Genomic DNA, 24,655 nt, shown 5'->3' with positions numbered 1-24,655 from the left:
TGTGATGCAAAATAACTTTAAGTACTAGACAGAAACAGTCCCTGCAACCCTGCAGGTTTAAGGATGAATCATATTTTCTGCTCTTGGATTTATGTCTCCATCTGCTTTGATTTTTAGGATTGGAACTAGATCTTGGACAAAGAAAGTTGACGCTCACAGCTTGTGAAGCCAGTGCCCATCAGAGGGGTGTACTAGTTTTAAACTGAACAGCCTGGGTCAGTAAGTATTGTCAGGCTGAACACTCCAGTGCAGGGACACCACGTGTTAATTGAGGGGAACCAGCACATGCGTAATTTAGGGGTTACAAAATGGATTTACTTAGCATAAGTGAGATTCTAGACTCAGTAGTATTTGGCCCAGCTGTTTATCAAACTTACCACATTTACATATGACCTTCTTCAATCCCTCCCCCCCCCACCTGCCCAGCTGAGAAAAATCAATAGTGCTTTGTTGTAGGGTTATGAGAAATTCCAGAAGTGCAAGATAAGCTACTCTCTCGGTTCAACCCTAATAGCCAATGGAGTTCAAGGGAACTCACAATTACCAGGGCTATGGCTCACTATTTCTGTGTTATTATGACTTAAGAATATTTTAATGCTGGAAAAAAAGAGTTGTCATACTTTCCAAATTTCTTTCTGCAAGATACTTACATATCATGTCCTGGGAAGCTTTCCTATGAGGCCTGAACTTTTGGACAAATGGAATCGGAAAGTCTCCACCTTCTCGCTCCCAGTATGTAACAGTGAAGTTATTTTTAAAGTAAAAACAGTGGTAGAAAACGTTTTTAATGAATTCCCAAATTATTTAGAAGAGCTCATTTTATACAAAAAAAAAAAAAAAGGTAACGGAGCTACAATACAATTCAAGCACCTTGTTTGTAGAGTGGGATTCGTCTCTGTTTTCCCATTGTGAAGCCAAAGTAACACCACAGGACTGAATTGTATTAAGACCAGATTTCTTGAAAATAAAGGAGACCACAGCCCTGCCTGTTGACCTCTGTGGGATTTTTGCCTAAGTGATTATTGCAAGATAAAGCCTTCTGACATAAAGAGGAATGAAACTGAATTTTAAAAGAAAAAAATGTGTAACAGAAAATGCAAGGTAATTATCTGATTACTAATAGGAAGAGGTACAGAGCCACTATGTATAATGTTCAAGGGATTATCCAGCTTTGAACAATGCTTGCTTAACAGCTGCTACCAAACTGTGGTTTGTGTACTTGGCAGAGAGTTTCATTAATGATAATCTACAGTGTTTACAGCCCATAGGCCTCTAAATATGTTAAGAACCTTTTTTATTTGTATTTTATAATCCTTTTTCCCTTATGTTTTATGTTTTTCTTGATATTTTTGAGATCTGAGGGGGTTTATGTTTCAAAATGATTCATTCTGCTCTGACAACTGCAGAGCAAGATTGCAGTAAATGTTCCCTTGTTATCAAGACTATGTATTTATAAACAGAAAGGAAAACCATCTAAATTCATACCAGGGTTTGGATCACCACCAGCTAATACATTCAGACGTCAATATACAGTGCTCCATTGTTTACATGCAAAAGTAAATGTCAAACAGAGGTGTCTTCGCCAGTTACTGGATATTCCTCAGTCACTCCTTGGATCTGTCAGGTTGCAGCAAATTGAAACTGCCTTATTTTTGACACTGCATTTGACCTGAACTTCATTTAGAGGAATCCCGCAATTATTTTAACGGTACGGTATTGATTAAGACCTAGATTTGCTTTAAAATTGGGTTTTCAGACATTTCCCTGATCTGTTCTCTATGGCAACACTTAGGTAATATCAGGAAAACAGAACATAATTAAGAATATAATTCTGTTGTGGAGGGGATTATGTATTGTGCAGTGCACACTAGGAAGATCATCATGATTCAAACGCCAAGTCACTGAGTCCCGGCTGCAATTGTTTGGGCACACGGTATTTCAGTGGCTACGATTCTGTCAGGATAAAACCAAAGGAGATCATTCCTTCAAAGCAATTAGCACAGTTAATTTTGACACAGGACAGAACGCTTCTCCCTCAGTATTTCTCCCCCTCTTTTGTCCTCCCCCCTGTTTTTATCATGGGATTCGTGCCCATTCCCGTTGAGGATCCCTCCTGTCAGGCTGTGCTCCCCGGGGGCCGTGGCACTGCAAAGAGCCCCCTGCACCCACAGCAGTGCCAGCCAGGGACTCCCAGGGATGTGTTATCCCTGTTCCAGCTGGTGTCACAGGGCCACGAACACCACATCAAAACCCACTGGAGGTTTGGTTTTTTCACAGTGGCCCTCCAGTGCACTGAGCTGCTGAGCCAGCCTCACTAAAATGTACACTTGAAAGAAATCCTCTCCCCTCCTGATCACTATTGGTTTCTATAGAAACAAGAAGGAACCTCTGTTCTTCTCTAAATTTTTCCCCTAATGCTTTTTGCAGACTGTATGAAACCAATTTTTTTTCAAGTTTTTTTTTTTTTTTTTTTTTACTTTTTAGACTCCACAGCCCTCCATTTCTAACCTCATTCATCCAATTAAAGAACAATAGATTAGATAAAAAATGGGCATGGGGTTTAAATTTTAAGCAACTCAATCCTATGCATTAACTATCTGTGGTCAATTCATCTCTCCTGGGTCATTTTATGACTCAAGCATTTCAAAGTAAATAGCTTAAAACAACGGTACATCACAAGAGTTAAAAGGGGTCAAGAGGATATTTACTTAACCACTAGTTGACTTTTTAACTTAGAAATATTTCAGCAGTTACTGTATTTAAATGAAATCCATCTCCCCAGCATCCCCATAAATTACTCTAAAACTCCAGGGTTCTCATCCATGTTGTGAGTCACCACCCCAATGCCTGCAAGTTCTTATTTAGAAAACTGTGATGTTTGCTTGTTTTGTTATTGTGCCCTTCTCCAGAGACTGCATTTGCACAGGAATTGCTAAGGCTTGTAAATATTGTATCTGCCTTGTTGTACTCAGTACGCAAATATACTTGCAGTCAGTCATATAAAAAAAGAAAACTAAGGGCTGTTGTTGAGCCATGAAAAATTTCTAACAGAGGTTCGACTTTAAAAAATTAGAGAAAAAAATCTTTACAACAAAAAGACTAATAGACTACACTAGCCAGAAGGGAAGGCAGTAATACAAAGATGTTATTTGGGACCTACTGTTCTCTCCTATCACAGAAAAAGGAAGCAATAACCATTATTCACACCATCATGATGCAATTTAATGCTGTTTTATAAAAACAACAATGAGCACTCATTTTCAGTGCACACAAATAACTTTCTTTTATAGTCAATTCATATTTACTCACACGTTTACTTGGGAAGTTTAATATTCATGCACATACAAATCACTTACTGTAGGTAGAGAGTTGAACTAAACAGAATAGAGGTTGATTATATTAGACGATTGCAGATGGGACCAAATTGATTCCTCATGTCGTAGTAACACGGTAAAGTGACACACAGGACAGCTTCTGTCCACAGATCTGAAGGAAGAATTCAGTACAAATACTGGTTTTGCTAAAGTTACTGCCACACCAGCACTGCCAGATTATCAGCAGAGATAAGAACGGGACAATCACGGGGCTGCAGTCTGTGAAGTGGTGTTTGTTTTATAATCCTATGTTAGCCTTTTTTTGCTTTAAACGAATTAAAATCCTTCTGCAGGTGCTGGGGATATTATGAGAGTTGTAAACTGAACAAAGTGCTGTGTCAGATTCCTCCCTACTTAAACTCTAAGTCAGCACACAATTTTTCTACCACTATATATAATGTTATGACTTTCAGCATCAGCTTTGAGGATCTAGCACGACAAGGTGCAGGACTGAAGTCACCTTAAAGCCCTTTGTGGGTCTCGTTAAGGCTCGTTACTCAAAAAGATATTTTTTCCCAAGGAAAAGGGAAAAGCAAAAAAAAGTTCTTATTGTTTCTTTCAGTAAATAAATTGCCTCATGCTTTTTTAATTTTTTTTGTTAGATTCAGCATAGTAGTTACAAATGCAAAACTCCTAATTCAACATCAAGAATATTAATAAAAAAACATGCCAATGTTATATTTTTTGCAAAGCAGTCTATCATAGAAACAGCTGTTCAATATTAATTATTTTACACTGCCAGAGAGAACTTGTCCCATAACTAACATGTTTGCAATTTCTTAGAAAAACGCTTATGGAGTGTTTGCTCCATGGGCACTAATCACACCAGAAGTCATCAATTTGATCAATTTGCAGAGATCTTGTTCTATTTCACCACACAAAAATATTCTGTGTCTACAAAGAACCATTTTCAGCATCAAGCTTCATCCCCCTTTGTAACATTTATGACACACCCCCCCAAAAAAAAAGAGAAAAAAAAAGCCAAAAATCAAACAAAAAACCCAACAGTCCCAGCACAGACTGGCACTCCCCAGAGGTTATCATGAGAAAAGATGTATAGGACAGGATTTCTTATTCCAGCACTCAGCAGTCCATCAATGATACACTGATATTAACAAGGATGGAAATATCGAATGCCTGGTGATCTGCCAAAAAATTGTATGGTACCTACTATCCATCTTCTCTCTGTCTCTCCAGACTGCAAGAGCTCTGTAGAGCTTCGTGCACAGAAACCTATTCTAAAAGATATATTGTGTAAAGGGGGAACCTGAAAATCTCATGTCAAGAAGCAGGAGAAACATGTGTGCCACAGCTAACTATTACTGTCATACCTAGAAAGAATTTAATATATGCTAAACTCAAAGTGAACAGATGTATGGTATAGAAGAGTGCGAGACTTATGTTATTAACTAATTGCTAGTTCAGAAAAGCTCTGTGAAAGTACAAAATCTCTCTGCCAACATTAGACTGCACTCAGACCTACTCGTCCCTAATATGGCAGTGGGGGAAGAAAAGATACCTTACTGAAATTATAAAACTTCTAGAAGGGGGACAAAAACTCATCTACGTCAAAAAATCTGAAACTTTAGAAGCAGATACACTGATACACTTCATTTTGGTAACAGCAGAACATGTCTTCACTGTTTACCTTACTCCTGGTTTACCCTACACACACCTCCAGGTCCCACTTGTGTGTCCCACCTCCAGCTGTCCTGACACAGTTAACAGAACCCTCTGCCTGTTTGCTGTGGCCGCTATTACAAGATTATGTAGCAAAACAAGAATATCCAGTTGTTGGTCATTGATTTATCTATAAAACAGTAACTGTAAAAATGATAGAAGAGGTTCTGCACTAGACAGTCTTGTGAAACAGTTTATTACTTAAGCATTAATGACCCGTTTAGAGGTCTTTACTGGTCAGGTAATGACCAGCTAAAGGAGTTAAGGGCCCGAGGCAAAGCACTCTAATAAAACCCTGCATAGAGCATGTGTTTGGTTCCTCCAAATTCTATTAGGAAAGAGAAGTGTAAAGGGTAATGAAAGACATGTCCAAGAGGCACTCGTATCAGCCCTCTCATTTTATATTTGGCATAACACACATGGCCTTACTCCAGCGGCACAAATCATTCCTTGTTTATACTACCACCTATCACGGAGAAGAGCAGTAACTGCAGCTGAGAATGGCCAGCCATGATGTTAAGGACCCTGTTGCTTTGGGCAACTAAACCTTCCTCCAGCTGACAGAGCACATCCTATTATGTGAACACCCACTATCCTTTGCACCTACAGAGAACACATGCTCAAAAGGACAAGAAGGGAGTCATTACATGCTGCCAGGCATCTAAGCCAGTCCTGCCAGTCCTAAATCCTACTCTAGTAGTATTAAGGGTGGAGGAACTAAATGCTTTCTGTATTCCTGTGCAATTCTACCTGACTACAAATGTCCACTTGCTTTTTACTGTTTGCATTATGAGAAAAGGCATATTAAAATGGGAGTTTAATATTGATAACTCCACTCCAAGACTGAGACAGAACAGCTGTATATATATACTTGCCAGTAAATCAGAAAGCCAAGGGTTGGAACACTACCCAGGGCCTCACTCTTGGCTTCAGAGGCAGGTAAAACACTCAGGCCCACATAACCGCATCTTGCTGCTACAACCCCACAGCAGCATTGATTTTGGTCCTGATTTACAGCATCATTTGTTCTTGATAAGAGCCACTTGCCAGCACTACTCAGAAAAAACTAAAATACAATCTAAGAGTGGAAATTAGAAACAAGAGAGGATAAGAGGCCAAGAACTGCTGGAAAATTGTGCGAAGGTTCCTGTATTTGCAGGATGAGATGTTCTAGGTATAGGCAAGTTTATTGTCTCAGCACCTATTGCTGTCTCATCAACAGTGAAATGAAGATAAAACATATTCTGATGACTTAGTCAAAAAGTTACTTAATTTCACTGTCGCTTTTATGCCTATAGTATATTTCCAATGTTTATTTTAAAAACCACTCTGTAGCGTTTACCTGACTAATTATAATAGCTTCTTCAGAGTATTTCCATTTTTGTGTGTGTAAACATCCTTTTAAGTCATGCTCAAGGCTTATTACAAACCTTAACAATCCTTCAGAGCCACTGCAACTAATCATATTACATTAAGCCAAGTTTAAGTTTAACTCATCTACTGAGTAGAAAAATTTCTACAGAAACACACTTGGAAGAGTTAAGGATACGAAAACAAAATTCAGGCCCTAACCAAAAGCTGATGCAGTGCATGCAGCACAAAGACTGAATTCAAACCAGAGGATTTGTTCATTTTTTTAGAGCCCAATTATAAACTTTTGCAACACAGGGTTAACAGCAGAAGTGCTGACACAACACTAAGTACATAGTGGCGCCTGCAAGCAGCGCTATAATTAATCTAAGTGTACTGTCATTACACTAAACACTGCTTCTCTTCTGCAGCATCATTCCAAATCATGAGGCTCTTGCTCTGTTTCTCAGATAACATGCAGTTTATTTCCAGTCATGTACGTTTCCAGTCATGGCATGATTTGCTAAAGGAACGTTAGGTCTTGAAGCAATACCTTAATCAAATCAGAATCTTCTCCTGTAAAACAAATCTTTGGCTTTTGGAGAATTAGTAACATCTAATGCCTTAGGATAGAGATGTGAAACTGTGAGCTGAAAAATGCACTGCTGGAGACCATACTCAGCCTCCTTGCTTCTAGCCATTTACAAGTACATCTATCTAGCCTCCTACCTACACACCTCCACTTTATATGGTCATAAACCACCAATACAGTGTCTAAATTATACCCTGAAAACTCCAGGTTTGAAATGGCTTGTATGAAAATTCACCTCATGTGGTTTATTCATTTCTGCAGGAATACAAGGCTCTGATTCCTCTTGGATGGAACTCATTTAAACAAAACCCAACCGCAAACACCCATGAAAATTAAGGCATTATTGGTATTTATGGAGAGATACACGTAAACTCAGGGAATTTTCTGTAAAAGGCTTAAATAGAGGAAAGAAGTGGAACCTTGCATATAAAACACTAGCTGCATTCACAAAGTTAGTAAGTACTTTATGAACTAATACTTTGAAAAACACATTACAAGGGAAGAAAAAAAATTCATCATGTTTAGAAACCCATGTATTCACACACATTTCTGATCTTTTCCCTACTGCATCCCACATCCACTGAAGTCATACTGTCCTAACGAACTAAGAAAATACGGGAACAGAAGAAATTTAAGTATTTTACAATATCTATCTAGTATATAGATAGTGGTTTTTTACAATATCTATCTATCTACAATATCAAGCTAGTAGCTTATAATTGATAGATATTTATTCAGAATATATGCACTTTACTTCAACAAAAGCTATATTTGAAACAATTGTCTATTTCAGGAACTTGGAGCAAGCTATTACGATTATGTTTATGAAATTAAAATACATAACCAGAACTACTTATTCTTCACTTTTCATATGCACATCGTTGATTAAAGATCAATCAGAATGCTACAGTAGGATTTCTATAGTAGTGACTTTAACATGGAATCAGCATGCTAAATTCATGTAAATTACTTTGGAAAAATCTCAGACACTTCAGTGTAGTGCTGGGTAAATTTATATATGGAAACTGAAAAAATACACAGTAAAAGTCAATGGCAAGATTAGAAGCTGTGTCCACTGGGCCAGCACAGACCACTGAGTTGTTCAGCATCTTTGCCCTCTGCAAACAGCAGAGTTGCAAGAGTGAGAATTGGATAAAACTTCTCCAGAAGCATGTGTTTAAAAGACACAGCATCGAGCAGATGCAGTTCACTTGTTCATATGAAGGTTACTGCGCTGCAAAATCAGGTTATATTTTCCCCCCAAATAAAAATGCATTTCATCTACTAAACAAAAGACCACAGCACACATACATACTCAGAGAAGCCACAAAACACGCCTGATGACTACTCTACATTTCAAGAGTGAATAATGATTACAGGCATATGGTCCTAACAGTGTGTCAAAACCTAGACCAAAGTAATATTAACAAAGTAATCATACTTATTCTTTTATATCTAAAGATGGCAGTCCAGAAACATTTTAATTTTGCTCCCCTCCTTGTGTTGGCAGTGGCATTCATGCAACTGCACAGGCAGATAGACCAGGAAATTAATCTGGCTGCAAAGTAATTTCCCTCCCTCCCATTCCCACCCCCACAAAAAAAAAAAAAAAGAAAAAAAATAGAATGAGCAGGACCAGTCAGCTGATTCATAACATGACATCCTAAGGCCAGTAGCAGCCCAAAGCAGACAGAACAAATGCATGGTGCATAGCTGGGGTAAGACTGGAAGGCAGGATAGCATTCATCATATATGTGTGAGATGTAAAGTTAATGAACAACATACCTAAAATTGACAGTGTCCAGGCTATGATGTTTTACAGATGCTTACACAAATTTCAAAGGTTCTTTATTCCCATCATCTTTTCAAGCTTTTCAACTCTCATTTTTGGAAATCCAAACTACCTCTAGCTCAGACAACCACATATAAAACTTACCACTGTAACAACTAACAACACAACCACGTCCTCTGTGCCAGGCAGCAGGAGCACATCGGGCCATTACTACAGAACTGGAATGGCCAAACTATGCCAGCTCTGTTACAGCCTGTAGGCACACCTGTAGTTAGGAAAATTAAACTTAACACTCACAGCACACACTCACTGAGCCCATCAATTTGCTTAGTGGAATAATTCTCTCAAGTACAGAGACCGCCAGAAAGCTGCCGAGAAAGAACATCCTAGGCCAATGTCCTAAAATGTTCAGAAGAGAAGTGGCCAAGGGTGTACTGTCCCCTGTTGACTAAAGAAAAACCTCAGCATCAAGAGACAAGGCAGTTAAATTGTGTGGCAGGTGATATTCCATCACTAGGCACACCTGGTTAACCCTCCACACCACCAGGTCACAAGGGTGCCTCAGAGGACCGAGGAGCGCAGCGGGTTTTGGGAGGCAGAGACAGGTCCTCAGCTACTGCCTCCACATATACCTAATCCACTTTCACATTCTTAACATTCTGTCCTCAGCAGCACGAAAGATCTGCTAAAACCAAAAGCAGCAAACGACATTGGGAAGCAATTAGTGCTTTGGAGGCAAAGCAGCCCACCATGGCGTGCAAGCCACGGTCACCCAGGTCCTGCTGAACCTCACAGGCAAGGCGTATGCTCCCACATTACAACAGCAGCCAAGACTAGAAGTAGGGATCCTAGTTATTTTGTGTCATTACTACCAGCTAGAAAAAAAACCACATAAACGCTTCAGATCAAAGACCCAACCACCCTCCTCAGGTGAATCCCAGGCCACAAAGCTACAGGATCACACTTACTTCTGGTGCTGCGACTGCTGCATTTTCGGCTGTGTTGTAGCTCATCTTCAGGCAGGTGCATAGAGGCTGGTTTCTCCAGGATAACCTCTCCCTGGCAAGGGCAGCAGACTCTGCCCCCTCAGGCTGCTGGGAGCCCCAAAGTCATGCTTTCTCTGTCACCAGGTTATTACAGAAAAGCCACAAAATGCTATGAAAGCAGAAGTGTCTTTGGAGGGTTTTGCTACTTTCAAGGAGACAAGATGGGCTCAGATATCTCGCATCAGAAGAGGGCTGTAGGCACCAGATCATTAGTGGGCAGATACAACCCTGAGTCAGAGCCGTATGCCAGCCCTAAAAGGCAGGAGCTCAGACATCACCGTGGATCCTGCATTTGCTAGTGGCTAAATCTAGTGATTAGTCAGCACTGAGAGCTGCTGAATCACTCTTCAAAGGCACCTATCTCCCTGCTGACATCAGCGAGGCAGCCACACACTCCACTGAAATAGTCTGGGCTGCTCAGCTACAGTCAGTACCCTTTTACTAAGCTTGCACAAGGCCTGAACTATGGTACATAAGTTCTTATCCCTGACCTGCCACAATATAATAATAATAATATTGGCACGCATAACAAAAAGATGCCTGTGATCTTGCATTAAGTTTTTCATGTCATTTTTCTGATAACACAATTTGAGATGTAATGCAATATTTACAGTCAGTCTTAAAAATCACTAATATACTTAAAAATCTTTTAAAGTTCTTTTCAATTCAGATTCTATCTCATTATTAATTGTTTGGGTATTAATTATTTCAGATTAAATGAATGTAGGCATTGATATTCATAGAAGACAAATGATATACTAAGCAGAGGAGACAATTAGCATGAATTACTTCAATAAACTTAAACTCCTCAAAATCTCTGCATCATTAAAAACTGCTTTTAATTAAAAAAAAATCACAAGATTAATATCATTTTTTATTACTGTGATTCTTTAACATTTTACTGACCGTGACAGACTTCACCTGGCTAAATCTGAATTCTGTCAACTCTCATCGTAACAAAACCCAGTCTTAGAGATAAGGTGCTCTCCACAGGGGCCAAACAAAAGCTAATCAATATTTTCTAGCTAAAGGACAATCTTTGAGTCAAGATCTGTGTGAGGAAAATCTTTAGCCAATTCTTAGAGGAAACCAACTACACAGAAATACAAAAGCAATTAAAGTCATTGCTTCAGAATTTAACAGGAGTTCTAAAAAGTGGCAATTATTTTCCCACACCAGTGGATGAAAATAACTGTAAAAAATTATTCATGCAACAGAAAATATTTGTGATGTAAATCAGAAAAACTAATAAAATAAAACTGCTGCTCCTCGGTGATAAAACTGAACAAAAGGCTTATGGGTGTACAGTGGCTTTGTTCATGAGAGAATTTTGGTATTGTTCTAACACCCACTTTGACAGAAAATGCCTGTAAAGCCCTATGTAAAGAATATACTTGAAAATTTTCTTCTTTTCTGTTTCTTTTTTACATCTGAAATCAATTCAACAATAATTAAGAATTGATTTTGGAATGCTTATAATCCTGCTCATTTGTGCGATTTTTTTTAGGTAGGGTTCTGTTCCTTCTGAGGAGACTTAAATATCATTGAATAAAATCCTCAGGACTTTTTTTAACCAAACACTCGGATTTATAACAGAGAGGCAAATCCTCCTCTCCTCTTTTAGAAGAGTGTTCCTGTCAAAGTCAAAGACACTGCAGCATCCTTGAAAAGCAACAGAGCTTACACTGTATCACCCACTGGAGTCAACAGGAGTGCCAGGAGGATGACAAACAGAGCTGTGGTTCAGAAGTACTTTAACACCTAAACAGAGACAAATTAGAAACGCTTAAGGGAGGCGTGTATAAGTGAGGTTAATACAATTCCACGGAATGTTGCAGTTCGGTTCAGATCTCCAATCTGTCCACTCACAGCGTGGCAAAAAGTCAATATATGTATTTCAAGAACTATCAGTAACTTCCCCACTAAATCCTGGTTGTACTGTGAACATGGGAGTCTTCCAAAAGATGCAAGTTACATCAAACAAATACACACATCTAATATGTCTGTACTTGAAGGCTGTGAGAAGGGCCCCATCTGACCACGAGAGGGAGAATTGAATCATACACATTGTTTATTCACATACATTTCCATCTCAAACCAAGCTCACAAGGAGTGCAGTTCATAACTTCAGTATACTCAGGGGACTGAGATCCCTGCTCACACAAAACCAAACCCCAGAACCTCTCTTTTATCAAGGGATGTTGAAGCACAGTCAGGAATGGTGGGGTCACCAGGGACGCACCATTTGAACACAAGCAGGGGCTGAGTTTTCCCAATGATCTTGGGAAAGACTCAGAAAAGCTGTAACAGATTTTTTTTTTCAGATTCAGCTGTGTTTTATGTTTTTCACCTCAGTAGATACTGGTGTTTCTCTCCTGGGGCTACCTGTTTCTGTAGTGCCACTGGTTCTCTAAAGTCTGTATGAGTGGGTGGTGAATTTTGACATAAGCTTTTACACAGTGGGTTTAGCTCCTAACACTTCTGCAAGTTTGGATTTTGCCCCTAAAGTGTCCTATTCCTCATATGGAAAACAACAACAATTATGACCACAGTCCCCCAGAAACTTCAAAAGTTCCAGTGACAGTATTTTCCATGAAAAATGTGGGATACTGAAACCTGATCTTTTCCTCAAGCCTGCAGACTCAGAGTTTGCTGATAACCCCTTCTCAGACCCACAGCGAAGTTCATCTATTTTCTGGCTGCTGGGGAAGTCACAGACTGAGGAATGTATGAGGCTGTCATGAGAGGTTTATGTTTATTACATTTATTGCTGCTGATAGCAATAACTAAGAACAGTCCCCACTGTACAGGACTCTGCAGATCTGCAATAAGTTCTTGCGTTCTGGTTGTGTTTCAGCGCTTGGAGAAGTGCAGAGTAATGAAAGTAAATAAATAAATTACAACATGTGGGTTTTTTCACCCAGCTTCAGAACACAGTCCTATTCCTCATTTTTCAGGATCAACCATTACTCACACTCACTCCTGAGGATTTGCTTTATTTACAGAAGAACTCATAACCATATGACATAAAGTCTATCTGAAAGCCTTCCTAAGTTATTTGTGACTGGAATAGTCACAGACCATTTATGAAAAAGTTTTAGCGGTATTAAGTACAGTGCATGTTTAATTTGTTGGCCAGGGTGTCTGGACCTTTTACTGTACTCAAATATATTATGTAAATCTCCAGCCAAAAAAAAAAAGGAAATGGGAAGAAAGCTCTGTTCAAGCAAAGCACATCACAGCAGATGTGACCGGGTCCCAAACCTTACTTGTCAGCAGATGGATCTGCAAACCCCATCCCAAGCCAACAGTAGTTTCTTAACCTACTCATGTGTAATGAATGGCTACTTATCATCAAAACAACAATACATGATTTATATTATGCTGGTTTGGAAGCATGCAGCTAATTTTTCTCCGTTGGCTTTTTAATTCCTTTTTCTTTTCAGAACACAGCTAAAATCTAATCCTATATATGGAAACTAGTCACAAAAGCCAGCCTGTATCTGACATGCAACAGCAATACGGGAACACCTGAGCCACATTTCCTACGCCACTGCAGCTGCAACAAAATTAATGACCTGACCTATCTGAGAAAGGAGAGAAAATAAACTTTTCCTGCACAATAGCAAAAGCTTTGTTCGGGAATAGGTCTATTTACATTATTTCATGTTACAGAGTTATACATACTTTAGCATAGGAGAGGGCATTTTGAAATCCAAGACAGAGAAAACCAATTGCTGCTAAATTACTATGCCATGGCTGTACTGAACCATGGAAAACCACAGCTCACCAGCCCATTTTCCAATCGTGTGGAGAAACCAGCTGCAATTCCACCATCCTGTGTGATGCTGCAAAGAAGCATCTTAACAACACACAGACACACTGTACATACACGATAATATACATGCCATATACCATGCATATGTGTACATAATGCATATATAATCTCCATATATATCATACAGCACATAGACAATAGCAGCAACTAGAGGTGTGCAGACACACATACGCACAGCTATACAGGAGATCTGTACAGCCTGAGAACCCTCCCCAGCACAAACTCAGGACCCGTTTATGGACAGTGTATCCTAGATAAACGTGCAGAATGTCCCCAGAGCTACAGGACAGGGAAGGGCACAGGGCTGGCACATGCCTCCCCAAGTCCCCGGAGCAGGGCATGCAGGACGGGGCTGCAGGGCACAACCACCGATCCTCGTCTCTGATCAAAGGGTTTCTTCAGAGGCAAAAGGGGAAAGGTCCTGCCCCCAGAGACTGCCAGCACTGACACAGTGCAATAGGTTTATTTAGGTCGGTACATTTTGGAAGCCCAGAAATCCGCAAAGAAGTTTCAGTGAGTTTTGTAAGTCCTGCTGAAAAGCAGAAGTTCTCAGTGGACCAGTAAAGCTGGCCAACGATACCAGAAAATACCGATGCCAGCACTTCTGATAAGCAGGTTAGCCTGTAATGCTTCAACTGCTATCCTTGGTGTCACTGACTGCTTCATCCTGAGTGTAATTGACTCCAGGGGAAAACAAAAGAGGGGATTTTGTTTTGTTTTGACAAGTCCACTGCAAGGCACCACACAAAGGTGCCAAAGGCTACTTTGTATTTACAATGCTGATGATACGCACAACTCAGAAGTTTCCTGACCTCAAGTACAAACACAACATGAAAGGTGATATATCAAACTGACACTATCACAGTTAGGAAAAAAAAAAAAAGAAAAAGAAAAGAAAAGAAAAACACCTCAGATTTATACCAGGCTTGCCTGCCTAGCATAAATACTAACATCAAGCTTGGAGTCTTTGTTATATCGCTGCTTAAAAGTTCTGTGATACAGCACAAGGGCAAAACAGTCCACAACCAAATGGAAAGTGTTTCCAAACAAACTTATAGAAAGAGGAGGAAGAAATCTGATGAACCTGGAAAGGAACTTCCAAGTTCAGAAAAGCAACAGCACGTTCAGGCCTCCACTACCCTCCCTTTGTGCTCATGCCTCATCTTACCTCCAACCTGCAGGCTGTCAGCATCCCTGTTTATTGTCCCTACACCTTTTTTCCACCATGCCCGTGTGAGCCCTATCCCTGCAACAAAGGATTTCAAGCAAGCCTTTAAAACACATGCCTTCCAGAAATTCTCTGTACCCCAGGCTTCTTTTAATTGAGGCATTAATAAAATCACTGTTAGAAAGCCCAAAATGAAACAAGCTTCCCCCCCCCCCAAAAAAAAAGTCCCTGTTTGCTACTTGAAATCAAACAGAGTAGTCCCATACTCAGAGGGCTCACTCCCTCTCTACATTTGGGGTATTTTAATTTTTAAGCAGTTCTAACAGCACAGAAGCTGCTCACTACACTCCAGGATGCTCCAGTACCACTGAGGCAAAAGGAAATTATTTTTTTTTTTAATAAGAAAGTAGGGGTAGATAAAAATAGCACTCCATAGCATCTAAATGAAAGTAATAATGAAGAGAAAAAATTGCAGTTGTAATTGTACATGTGTGAATGACCCATTAGGAGAGAGACATTAAAATAAGTCACTCACTTTATGAAAGATAAAATAAAACCACTGATCATAAGTGTGTATATAGTAAAAGCAGACGTTTATAAAAAAAGATTTTTAGTGCTTTCCATATCCTTTCATATACAGTAGACTAATTGTGGGTATTTTGAAAATTTTAATGTTAATAACATGGAGGTAGGACTGCATTTCCTCCAAAGAGCATACATTTGAATAACAATATTTATAATATGAGCTCTGTATCGTAATTTAATTTAACCATGAAACCAATTTCTGCCTTCAACATTTTATGTTTTACAGTATGAAACAGAACATTATTTGCTGTAATGTAGTTTATTTAACCTTAACCTGATGTGGTGCAACAGTGAATACAGATACACTCAAAATGTTAATAATATGACACACTGAGCTGATTAAAATTTCAATTGTGTTTCCTCCATCTCCTTTGGAAAGTTAATGAATTAATGAATCTTTAAAGGACAGTCAGGGAGGCCTTAAAAAGAAGATGCCTTTTTGAGTAAGGAGAGAAAGTGGCAGATTACAACTTAATGGCTTCAGAATAATGGTAATTTCCCTATTTTCTTCACTTGCCTTAGCTCAGCTAATGGCTTCATTAGTGTCCACACTCTCAAACGAATAATAGAGGACCATGTCACATCCATCTTAGTCACATCACAATAAAACCGTTAAATACAATTCAGCTACCTGCCTTCTGCCAGTCTGTGCTACGAGGCAGAATTAGCAGCACAATCAATACAGAATCCTGTTATTAGATTCTTTTTCTTTTTAAAAAAGAAGTGTATCATCAGGTATAATCATGCAGAGCTATTTAACTGCAGTGCAAATTTTATGCTGATTAGATAACCAGAATTACCCAAAAAAGGATAAAATGAAGGGGAAAAAAATCTGCTGAACTTTATACCTATTCACCAAAAAAACACCGAAATTCCAGCTCTTTATTTGATAAAACTGATGGGTTACCTCAAAGTCAGCACAGATGTGTCAAATCTTCCTGGTATCCCCTTTACCAAATCATTTCACAAACTAGGCTATATAAGCAGCTAAAAACCTCGTTGGCTTTAGCTACCTCTATCTTGGGAGAAGGGATTCCATTCAACCAAGTAAAATTTTTGGAAAAAATTCAGTATAACCGCCTATAGCTCCATCAAAAGATATGAAGACTGATGCAACAAGTTCACACACTGATCTTAACACTGTAAAAACAAATGGGAATTATGGGGTTTTTTTAAATACTTTAAAGGCTTTTAATTTTCAAAGTAGTTGAATTTCAATTATTTTGTGATCATTAAACTGGATTTAAGCAGCACTGTGCTTTCTTTACTCATTATACGGTTTGGCTACTCTGTGCAACACGAAATCTCTGTTCAAGCATATTTTTCTCATTATATACATATTTTGTACAACAAACAATATGCAGGCTCTTTAACAATAGTGGTTCAAACATGCACACTTGGCAAAATCTAATGCACGAGTACTATTATTCTCTACTTTTTATCTGTGGAAACCAAAGGAGCAAGCTCCAACTTCTACCGAGCTGAACTGCAGCTGGCAGCAGCACACAAGTAACAGGGGGAGGAAAATGGCCTGTTTAATATATAAGGAAAATCTCAAATGCTTCAGGCAAAATTCTGTTCTCAGATCCATACCACAGATCCTGACTCCAGCGCTCTGCCCCTTCTTGACCTGAGTATCTAACGCTACCAGAAACTGCTGCGGACATGTAGAGGCAGAGCTTTATTGGATCATACCAATCTAAGGCAGGATTTTGCACAAAAGGATTCCTGGACTGATTCCCCAATTCTCTACATAACCCTGCCATAACCACATCCAACTGACGTCCAGGAAGAAACTGCTTTGTAAATCTTAGCACACACGACGTGCCGGGCATCTGCACTTGTCAGCGGAATAAATTTTTCTGACAACATAAATCTGATCCCACTGAGAAACCTTTTTAAAAATACATTATTGACTGAAAATATTTATATGCACCACTTTTCCTGTTAGCAAAGGTAATATATTAACTCCTTTGCCATTACCACAAGTCACCGTAGGCCTAGGAGAAAGTATTTCTGTATGCATGCTATATACCCATTTTGAATTAAAACACGATGCCAATATTATACTAAATCACAGCAGAAGTCTCAGTCTTAAACAGATCTTGAGTGACACCTGCATTCTAATTCTTTTATGAGCAGTTTGTCAATGATGAGACTTTAATGAGAAGTACTGCTTTCAAAATATGTAGCTATGGGTAAACGTGAAATATCCTCTTTACATATTATGACTATTTACCATTTTAGTTCTAAGTTGCTATTTCACAAAGAATTAAGTGAATTCCAACAGATAGAAGGATAAAAGGTATACAGAATATCACCTACTACTTGTCTACCTTAGGATACTAAAACCTTATGCATGAAGACCAACTCATACAACAACCAACTCTCAGAGCTGGCTGCCATTGTATTTCTCACAAGACTAGTTCAGAGCTCACTGAGGAGGGATTTACTCCTGCTGTCCAGGTATGCAGCCTTGGCCTAAGCAAATTCCCATCAAAATGAAGGGGGAAAGCTCCAAAAACACATTTGCCTGTCAGACCTCAGAATTTACTTCACTACATCACTACATTATTGAAGACCACAACTTTCTAGAATACATGGTATGGCCCTAATTAGTTCTATGACTGGGCATAGAGAACTTCATCCAGAAACAGGGCAAAACCAATGGGTCATAATTCAAGATGCAGTTCTACCATCAGCATTATAGCACAGCACAGGCAATCCAGATGTCACACCTATTATTTGACATTAAATGGTCATAGCATTGCCTATTAAAAAAAACCCAACCAAACTTCGAACACATAATTGAAACAGAATATTTAAAACACGCAATCGTAATTTTAACATTTACTTTTATAGGCATCCTTAGGAGTTCCAAGTGAACTTGTTCCTGCTCACTGCCCCTTTAAGATTTCTGTATCACCCTCTCTTTCATTTAATTGCCTGTAGGAAGAATATTTATCGCAGGAAAAAGATGCAGGAGGGAGATCACAATTTGTAGGTAAGTTAGGCAAGGAAGATGCATTAACAACTTCCCTGCTTAAACTACCGCAGAAACCAGTTTTACACAGAGTAGAGGTCCCCTCAGAGCAAGCTTGCTTAGCATGCAAGTACACTATCTGCCTAAACTCTGCTTTTCTGATTAAAGTTTTGTATTTAATTAAAATTGTCTTTAATTAAAATGCAAATATTCTAGGACTTTAACAATAAATTGTTTACACTAGACTGAGAAACAGCCCTCAAAGGCTTTGGAAAAAAATAGTTTCAATTGCAAGCTGTATATTCAAACTTCACTGCTCAGTGAAAATGGGTAAAGATCCTTTTTTTCTCCTATTGGCTTAATCTTTTTTAAACAAATGGAGAGATATCCCAATTTGTATCTAGAATTCACATAGAAAACAATTCCCAAAGTTATTGGCTGTTGAGTAAGTAATTAGGCCAGTTCAAAACATCCATTGTGCTTGAAACAATTCCTTTAGCCAATTTTGCTAGGAAATGATACTGACACCACAAAAGAATTGCCAGTTAAACAAACGACAGGCACAGCCCCTTCCCTCGGTGGTAACACGGGAGCCTGTGTGCACGCAAGGATCCATCTGCATTATCCCTTCGCCAGAAACATCCTGCTCCAGGTTCAAAAATAGCCATTCTGTTTACAAAAGAGCACACTTTAGATACAGCAGATATACAGACCGCTCGTTGCTTTCTCTAAACACGCACCAAAGGACTCTACACCCCAGGTTTTGATTTACCACAAGGCAGGCTGTGTGCTCTGCAGCATCAACAATGCTTTTCTGGATGAAGTACTGCGACTCACAGGTGAATTATGCTCATGACCAATTCATAACCATCCTCCATTGGGAATAGAATCGAGCCCTTGTAGTTAATCTGAACTTAATATCCCAAAAATACAATGTTAAGGGCTTTAATTTTTCTTCCAGAGAAACTTCGAATTGAGCTCTTAGTAGTCTAGTGCAATAGAAAAACCCTACAGTTATGCATGGCTTGGAAAGAAAGCAACCAAATCCCGAACCCTCCACATAAAAAAAAAAAAAGGTAAACAGTGCTTGAAAGGTTTTATGGTTCATTAGCAAAATACTGCATTATGCTCATCACCATATTCCTGTTAAACAGTGAAGAGCAGTGATGCAAGTTAAATGAGAAAATGGTAGCAACACTGAAAGTTTGAAAAATCCACTTCCAGAAGCCACTGGAACAAATCATACCTGGGAACTTTCTAACTGGAAGTCCCAGCTAGAATAATGGTGTGAATATGACCCCAATGGAAGTTACATAAAGTATCCTCATTCTTGCAGAGAAATTCTTATCAAGACCCACTTGCTATAAATTTGAATTTCCTAAACTCATTGCAGATCTGAGAAACCAAAATGAAATAAATTACCACAGTTTGACACCATCTCCTTCATCACAGTAATTCCAGATTTCAGTATAAAAGCCACTACTTAACTTGCACGCCATAATTTACACACTCTTTTACACAATAATTTTTGATCCAAGAAAAGATTCATTTTCCCTTTATAATTATCTCGTGTCAAAGTCTTTAACCTTTTCATCTGAAAAGCTAGAGCTGGTTTCATTTGGAAACATATGCCCTGAGCTCAGCTCTGCTCCACATGCCACCGCAGGAAGAGGCTGGATGTCACCAGGTGACAGCCCGTGGCACTGCTCTGCAGACTGAGGCCACACTGAAAACCAAAAGGGCAAAGGCAACTACCTGCCTCACTTTTGCACCACTCAATGCTAATTTCACAGCTTCCTAAACATAAGGAAAGATAATAAATTAACGATTTTCAATAAAATGCATGATCATTTTAATGTTTTCGTAAACATCCCCCTACAGCAAAATGGCCCAAGTGCTCTCAGTTCAGACCATGTACATCAGTGAGTTCAGCTCAATGACCTTCTGGAAATAAACCTTAACAGAGTGCACCGGTGTCACCTGCACCCAAGTACCACCACCCACTAAGTTCCAAATAGTCTACAGCACAACCATTTATTGTAGTGAATAAAACGTGTCAGTCCAACGTGAAGTTGTAAGTACAGCGTGAGAGCCACCAAAACCACAGCGGTGCACAACTGCTACCTCATTTGCATAATTTATACAAATTAATGTAGATTCAACAATTAGCATTTTGAGAGGGTTTCCTGGAGCCCAGGGAAGGCTGGTGTGAGCCCAGGCAGCGGGAGCACACCTCACCCAACATGCTGCCTGTGCCACAGGGACTGGCCATCACACCCTTCCCACAACGCGAAGTCAAGGTATTTTGTTCTGGTGCTTCTCCAACATTATGATAAAAATAGAGAAATATTCCATCTTATTAAAATTTAGAGTAACTTAAGCAGATCCATACACACTTGCCTTTTCAAAATGGCACTTTATAGTCACGGCACAAAGCTCAGGCTGGCTCCAGCAGCTGTGGGCTCACTTTGGGGTAGGCAGCAGGCAACCCCCCAGAAACGCAGGTTTCCAGAAAAAAAGCCACATTTGGAATCCAGTGGACTCCCGCCCCAGTCAAGCTCCCTTCTTCTGGGAGGCACCATCAGGTGTTCCTGGTTTTACTCCTCCAGGGACAGGAGCATCTGGGCCCACCAAGTGGCACTTAAGGTGACAAACAATGTGAAAGCTAAAAGGGCCTCAAACCATTAAATACTGCACAGGGACTCACTCCTGTGTCCGAGGGAAAGCCGCCATGGACCTCCAGCCTGAACCCCCCGAAATGTCCTGCTCTCAGGTCTGCCCCAATGAGCCAGCTGAGTGCTGAGGGAGGAGGATGGTTAGGTTGGGTAGTAACACAGATCTAAGCCCCAGAGCACGGCCGTGGGACAGGAGGGACACCAGCACTCCCAACACTGCCACATGCAGACTTGGTTGTGCCCACACTCCCGATTTCTTTTGCTTTACGGGAACACAGCCTTCAGCACCATGGGCAAGAGGCAACTGTACACGGCTACGTGGTCTGTGTGGACTTGCTTCCACCTCAAGCTGTCCAGCAAAACGAAAAAAACAAAACCTATTTTAAGTGATACAGCACTCATGTTCCCAATTCCTAAGAAAGCGCCACTCTGCTACAGGGCCAGCAACCAGCTCCTACTTCAGGCACCTCTCCTGCCCGAGGAACACACTGCTCATTTTTAGCCTGTTTCCAATTTACCCGTTGGCAGAGGTGCATGAGAAGTGTCTTGCAATGAAGTTGCAAACCCACGTCAGTATAAATTTCCTTTTTGAGAAGTTTCAGTCTTGTTTTATCAGAGACCAGCGGCTGTGCCGAGGAAAGCCTATAATGATTTCTCTTTTTCAAGCTTATTCTAGAATTGTATCTATTTTGGGGTTTTGTTTAGATCTGTCGCCGCTTTCATACCGTTGATCATGTTGTTTTTCTAACCCGCCCTGAACATCTGTTGGCTCTTTCTGAGGCTGCATAATCCTGGGCTTTTTTTTTCCTCTTATGTATTCCACTGCTATCAGCTGGCTGTTATTCCTGTTTTTTTATTTTTCAGCATACATTTTATTTCTTTTAATTTGGAAAAAAAAAAATAAAATTTTAACAGCGCTGATTCTTTCTGGCTCATCTTATCCCTGCACAGAAAATTCATACCTGCCACAGCTTTTGTTTTGTTCTGCTGGTTTCTTGGTGTTGTGTTTTTGGTTGTTTGTTTTTTTTTTAAACTGCATCTATGTAAAAAAATCAGCCTGCAGCAGAGCTAAAGGTGGAGTAAGAAGACGATGAAGGATCTTGTTCTCATAATGATAAAAATCAGTACTTATAGGAGATATCAAGCTGGCAGCCCTGCAGAAAACAGAGCATACACCGTTTAACCACAAGCCAGACACAGACTCTCTCAGCAGGACCACTGCAAGCACTGAGAGGGGAAACAACAGCCAAACCTTGGCCTTCTCGCCCGGGCTGCCAGAGAGGGCAATAATTAGTGCCAAGTGTGGGGGTGGGTTTGGTTGTTTTTTTTTTTTGAGGTTGACACTGGGAACTGTTTGGAGACTACGATTATTTTGCAGGGCCTAACAAACAGTTATCAGATGGCAACAGCTTTCGGTCACTACCAGGCTGGACTGCATTCAAACCTAAGAGAGACATGTATCTCCTCAGCCAGCAAGTCTCCCTACCCAGTGATTACAAAACAAATAAGATTTTGAGGTTGACAAGAGTCCCTTTTAGCAGCATTTGGATTATAAAATTGCTCTGACTCACTGCAGCATATTGCTCCCTCTTAATTAACAGAGCTGAACTTTGTACATGTCTAGACTTCCTCCTGCAGAATGGCAGATTTTGGCCTCCATGAATATCATTTGAAGTCATATTATTTACAGAGTCTTTATTCATTTCAGTCATTTGTTTCAAACATATTTTCCACAGAAAGAAAAAAATGCACCAACTGCTGGGCCATTTAATCCAAACTTAACAGTTAAGATGTTTTATTCAGCATTTTAAAAAGGATTGTCTTAGGGAATTTTATGTGCTGCATTTCTAATGTTAACTTTACAGATTGTAAAGTGCCTTGGGATGCACTAGCATGAAAGGCATTAAGGTATTGCAGGATTTAACCAAATGTGCATTGCACTAAAAAGAACCTTTTATGAAAGCACATACAGATAAAAACCACAGTAATGCTAGTGTTTATTAAGAGATGCTCAGATTTATTTCTTAAAGCAAAGCAATTTTCCTCCTCCACTGGTAAAAATGATCCTTTTCTAAATTAAAAAATTTTTCACCAGTACTGACATAAAATCGCTGAAATTTTATACTTCATGGAAAAACGTATTTTCCCATATAAAAGTTCAGTCTTAAAAAAATTAATTGGATTCACATCAATAAGGTGTCTTTTTTTTTTTCTTAAGCAGATAAGCTTTAGGATTTCTGGCTTGTGGGTGGTTGTTGTTGGTTAGTTGTTTTTTTTCCCCCCACTAGTTAGTAGTATGAACAAATTAATTAACTATATTCATTAGCTTGGCTATTGTTACAGGATTTTCTGGGTACAAAGAAGGATGAATCACACATTTTGATCCATGTTTCCTATTACTATCAAAAAGTTGCATTTCAAATACAAGAAAAAGCTTGTACAGCTAAATCCCTTGACACGCCTGGAAATCACAGAGTAGGCTTGTACACCAATCACTTATGAGAGAGGATTTAATGTCAGTGGGTGAAGTTCAACACAGCAAAGAGGAACAGCATTAACACAGCCAGAGCAGCCTTATCAAGGAGAGGTGGGGTACTATATCAGGCTTTATCTCCACCCTTTAAATGGGAGGGTGGATTTGATCTTCACCACCTCCCTCCCTGTATTCCACCTTTTTAACACCCAAGTACTCAAGCTCTGTGGTCTCAACCCAAAGACTATTACAGCCTGTTAAAAAATATCAGTTGATTTTAAAAGGCTGCAGATAAAGCCCAAAGAAAGTGTCATGGATTTCAACTCGTAGGACTAAACACAAGATCAAAGTTTAAGTGCAGAATATATATAATATTATTCCAAAAAAAAAAGTAACACTGCTGAAACTCCTATCACTCTGACATCAGAAGAGAAGCAACAAACAACCACTTCATAATGCCAGATTCACCTTTTCATTAAAATTACATTAAAAATAAAACATGGTGAAGAAAGTTAAAAAGCAGCATATGACTCCTATCAAGGAGGGAAGGATTAGTTGTCCTTTGCATTCTAAGTTTGAAAGTTAATATGACAGTCACAATACCTACTCAGAGCTTCAGATCTTTTTTGAATGATAGGAACATTCCCTCAAAGGCCTTCAGCTACAAAATAGCCCTCACACAGATTTGTTTCTCTAGAGCATCTGTAATTCAAAAACATTTCCTACAAATAAAGCTGAAAGCATTCATTATATTTGTAAGTGAAAAATTTCAGACGACTGCTCTGAAATCCAGTAATATTCTCCTGTTTAAAGAAAAACAGTGGAGCTATGTCTTCCAATTACAGTGGGTCATAAAACTGAATTAAAGGAAGATGATACTTTTCTAGCTAATGATGCTCTTTAACTATCTCTCTCATGCCTTTCAAGTACTATAGCATTTTCAGTTACACATTTGCCACATTTTCTTTTCACACAACTGTTTTTTCCACCCAAGTTCAAAGGAAAAATCAACCCAAACAACTTAATTTACACTTTCATTGTAGGCATTGAATACCCATCTCAGCCCATGCCTCACAGATGTATTTCCTCATGAAGAAAA

General features: G+C 39.4%; 1 protein-coding gene across 4 annotated transcripts in view; it reads right to left on the bottom strand.

Annotated features, from left to right (window-relative positions):
* The window catches only part of AFF2 (AF4/FMR2 family member 2), a 336,299-nt gene that overhangs the window by 292,913 nt on the left and 18,731 nt on the right, over window positions 1-24,655 (bottom strand). Inside the window, exon 1 of one of the 4 annotated variants that reach the window (XM_027716447.2) lies at window positions 9,757-9,832. The exons of the other annotated variants lie outside the window; for them this stretch is intronic. Within the exon in view, the coding sequence (XP_027572248.1) occupies window positions 9,757-9,779 (23 nt within the window). The 5' untranslated portion in view covers window positions 9,780-9,832. Of the gene's footprint in view, window positions 1-9,756; window positions 9,833-24,655 lie in introns of those variants that run through there. 4 annotated transcript variants of the gene reach the window in all.

Source organism: Pipra filicauda, unplaced genomic scaffold, assembly GCF_003945595.2.
Source record: "Pipra filicauda isolate LSUMZ 115617 unplaced genomic scaffold, ASM394559v2 scaffold239_size1682155_pilon, whole genome shotgun sequence".
Lineage (NCBI taxonomy): Eukaryota > Metazoa > Chordata > Aves > Passeriformes > Pipridae > Pipra > Pipra filicauda.
Note: the sequence above shows the minus strand (reverse complement) of the source record. Positions and strands in the feature narration are given on the sequence as shown.